Source organism: Zingiber officinale, chromosome 4A (assembly GCF_018446385.1).
Source record: "Zingiber officinale cultivar Zhangliang chromosome 4A, Zo_v1.1, whole genome shotgun sequence".
Taxonomy (NCBI): domain Eukaryota; kingdom Viridiplantae; phylum Streptophyta; class Magnoliopsida; order Zingiberales; family Zingiberaceae; genus Zingiber; species Zingiber officinale.
In genome coordinates, this window is record NC_055992.1 from 15,772,206 (window position 1) to 15,775,612 (window position 3,407).

The following is a 3,407-nucleotide window of genomic DNA, read 5'->3' on the forward strand; positions in this document are numbered from 1 at the left end:
TAATTCTAAGATTGCATACCATAGTTAATATTATCATAATTTATGACATTGTGTACAACAACTTGTACATATAAGCTGCTTATCTGGCTTCAGCAATAACAAGACAAGTTATTTCTCGCCCTTTTATTTCTGTAATAATAACTTAAGCACACAAAAATATAAGATATCATGATCTGCAGCAACTACTGTCATCAAATAGGGATAGGATGAACAAGTAGAGAGAATATATTTTCCTTCATCGTGGTATTAGGCTCTGTGAATGCGTCGACATGCTTGTATATCAATTCGGTAGATCGCGAAGAGTGGAGTGATAGTTTAATTACTTCCCTCGACAATCCAGTTGCATTAAGGAGTTCCTCGTTGATAGTCTTCCATGCATCTTCAACAAAGCCTAGGAGCTTCTCGCATGCAACATCTTTTGATGTTCCATATTCCTTCATATAGCAATCTACCGTTGAGGCAACATGTTCCCTCTTTTGTTCTCGCTTCATCCAAAAAAAAAAAAAAAATCTATCAACCATTTATATATGAACTTGCATATGTTCTAGATTTCCTTTTTGGATTCTGAATTATCTCTAAGTTATGGTTACGTTATTGTGTACCTCCTTTGAAGTTATGTCATTAGTGATACGAACAATTATTGCACAAGCTTCCACAATCTTAGGAAAGCTTGCGAACCATTCAAATGCATCCTTTGTGGCCACTGCCTCCTCCATGCCGGTCAAAAATGAGCAATAAAACCAGACATATCCCACACTTTTGATTGAGACACGCATGTGCTCTTCTAACTTAGGCACATAATTGTCATCCCTCCATTTGCATTCCGTGATGTAATGTTGTGCTAGAATTTTCCACTGCACATATAGTATAATTAACAGATCATAATAAGACCTGTGTGAAAATAAATGCATCCGGGAAGCATAGTCGACATACTTGTTCCTTGAGGTATAATATTCGAAACTTCTCCGCCGGTGCAAGTTCATTTTCTAATTCTTGAAAAATGCTCAACATTTTGAGAAAGAAATCCCTCATGTACTCTGGTAGTCGATCTACTGCATCAGGGCTCCACCTGCATGAGTTAAAAATTGGCTAATCTTAAAAAAATAAAACATGATTTCATTGTAGCAGTTACAGTTCACAATAGATGTCAAATATGCCTTTGGATTGCATCTGTAAGTAGTAGACTCTCTTCTAGTGTGCTGTAGCTATCATAGATGTCGTCCAAGACAGTAATTAACATAAGTAGCTTAGTCGATATCAGTCGAGCACGAGAACAACTAGGTTCATGACGTATCACCATCGACCAACAATAACATTCCACCACTCGTTCTCGAATAAAATTTAGATGCATAATGTCTAAATTCAACTTCTTCCACCACCTGCATGTCAATAAGGTGCCTTATAAATTTGTCAAACTAAACGTACTTGAACTCTTGTACGACAAGCTTACATGCATGCTTTCCTGAGTTCTTCCTGGTGGAGACATTGTAACATGTTGAAGTCCAACTTTGCAAGCTCAAGTATTGTTTCATTTCGAGTCAGTTCATCTTGGTAAATAGAGATATAGCATCTTGTGAAAAGCCGTTTCATGTTTCGTTGAATAGGTGTCTTGAGAGTGAGAGACACTAGCTTTGCAAATGTAGGATTTAGATCTTTTAACAAAGATGTAAGCTTGTCCTTAGTAAATGAAATGGCTTCGTCGAGTATAGTCTCTTTTTTAGTTCCAAGGTAAGCCGCATTATATAAGCTCAGAAGCCCCTTAGCATCATCTTTTAGTTTTTCCATAAATTTTCCCTCATTATCCTTGTACCTTTTAAATACATCTGCAAATTAAACAATATGTATATATTATGCACTAAATATATAAATAATCATCTAGCTAGGTCTTTAAATATATAAGAATGTAACATTAATTAAATACCTGAAGAAATGTTGAATCCTTTTTGTCTAAGCAGTCGAAAATGAAGAGCAACCTCATAGAGCCCGTATTTGCTCATGTCAATATCCTTGAGATGGTCTAAAGCTCTGTCTATTTCCTCCGTGAAATGGTAATCAAGTCCAAGAAGTTGAATTGTATCAATTAGATTCATGGTTTGTAGTACGTCAGTTGACACGTTTTGGAACATGCTCCTTACTTCATTCTTGAGTTCTTCAGCTCTTTCATTCATCCATGCCTCAGACTACATGCAGGGGGGAATTGATATATTAACTATATAGTGAATTATATATATTGATCGATTACTATATATAATGCAATACTAATTAATATGCTATGTTTTCTGACACCCTATTTGGAAATAACTTAAGTCATAGAATTGAATTGAATTCCATTATGAATTGAATTCCATAAGAAATTGAATTCAATTCTCATGTTTGGAATGAATTGTAACTTAAGTTATAGAATTCTTATATTTTACCATTTTATCCTTCTCTCTTTTTTCTTTTCGTTTTTTTCAAAGAAGAGAGAATGAGGACACAATGGACATAATATGGAGAATTGAATTCCCTATCTAAATCACACATAAAGAGGTGTGATTTACTTTTGCCTTGTTTGATGGAATTGGAATTGAATTCCATATCAATTCTTAGCTAAAAAATCATTCCAAAGCATGGAATTCAATTCCAATTCTAAAAGGAATTGAATTCCATATCATTCCAAACAGACAATGATGCATCATCCAAAGCATTGAAACGATACAAATAAATAGTGATGTGTATAAATAGATACCTGTGATTTCTGATTTGTAATAAAGTAGTCACCCCAAAAACTGAGATCGAAACCTGCAACCTGGCGATCAACAACCACGTCTTCGAAAGCCTTGAGTGATGGAGTATCAACAAGTTCCATGACTTGTATATAATTTTGAAAAGCCTGAAGAGCCATCTGCGGTTTGTTAGATTATATTTATAGATGATTTCTAACCTTAAACTTTTATGAAGTAGTATTTTCTAATGAGGGTAGTTGGAAGGAAGGGAAAATTTAAAGTTATAAAATAAATGCTCCTATTTTTATTTTTATTTGAAGGGACACGAGCTTTACAGACTTTAATATATCTATTACATCTTTTTGTTTTATCTGGATTATTATTCAGATTTTTCTGTTTAACGTATAGTTATTCTTACTGATTCAAAGATTATTTAGTGCATCTACTATTCTACCAAAATTAAACGAAATTTTTTATTTAAGAGTTATGGTAAAGAGACAAAATGATGGAAGATACAATAAATAAAATAATATTATTGATTTTAAAAGAAAGAACGCCTTTGAATTTTCTCCAAAATTTACTAACGGCCTAAGGATGGTAATAGAGCGGGGTGGGGTGGATTTGTCATTCCCATCTCCGTCTCGTTCTCATGTTTTTTAGATTCGAGAATTTCCCGAATCCGAATCTACGGGGATTAAATCT

The 3,407-nt window shown here is 34.1% G+C and overlaps 1 protein-coding gene across 1 annotated transcript; it reads right to left on the minus strand.

Annotated features, from left to right (window-relative positions):
• On the minus strand, positions 1–2,899 carry LOC121969628 ((S)-beta-bisabolene synthase-like). The gene is made up of 7 exons (XM_042519825.1): positions 2,729–2,899; positions 1,922–2,180; positions 1,451–1,823; positions 1,158–1,379; positions 934–1,069; positions 603–854; positions 1–485 (listed from the first exon to the last, which is right to left on the minus strand). Exons 1-7 carry the CDS (start codon positions 2,882–2,884, stop codon positions 192–194), a joined length of 1,692 nt encoding a protein of 563 aa, XP_042375759.1. The 5' UTR covers positions 2,885–2,899; the 3' UTR covers positions 1–191.
• Between the last annotated feature and the right edge of the window lie 508 nt (positions 2,900–3,407).

Bases quoted from the DNA above. Each gene is read 5' to 3' on its own strand.
- LOC121969628 (XM_042519825.1), bottom strand. From the start codon at position 2,884: ATGGCTCTTCAGGCTTTTCAAAATTATATACAAGTCATGGAACTTGTT. The intron at 1,070-1,157 runs GCATATTTGACA...TAACTCATGCAG, and splicing joins CTTACAGATGCAATCCAAAG to GTGGAGCCCTGATGCAGTAG. The intron at 486-602 runs GTACACAATAAC...TTTTGGATGAAG, and splicing joins ATGACATAACTTCAAAGGAG to CGAGAACAAAAGAGGGAACA.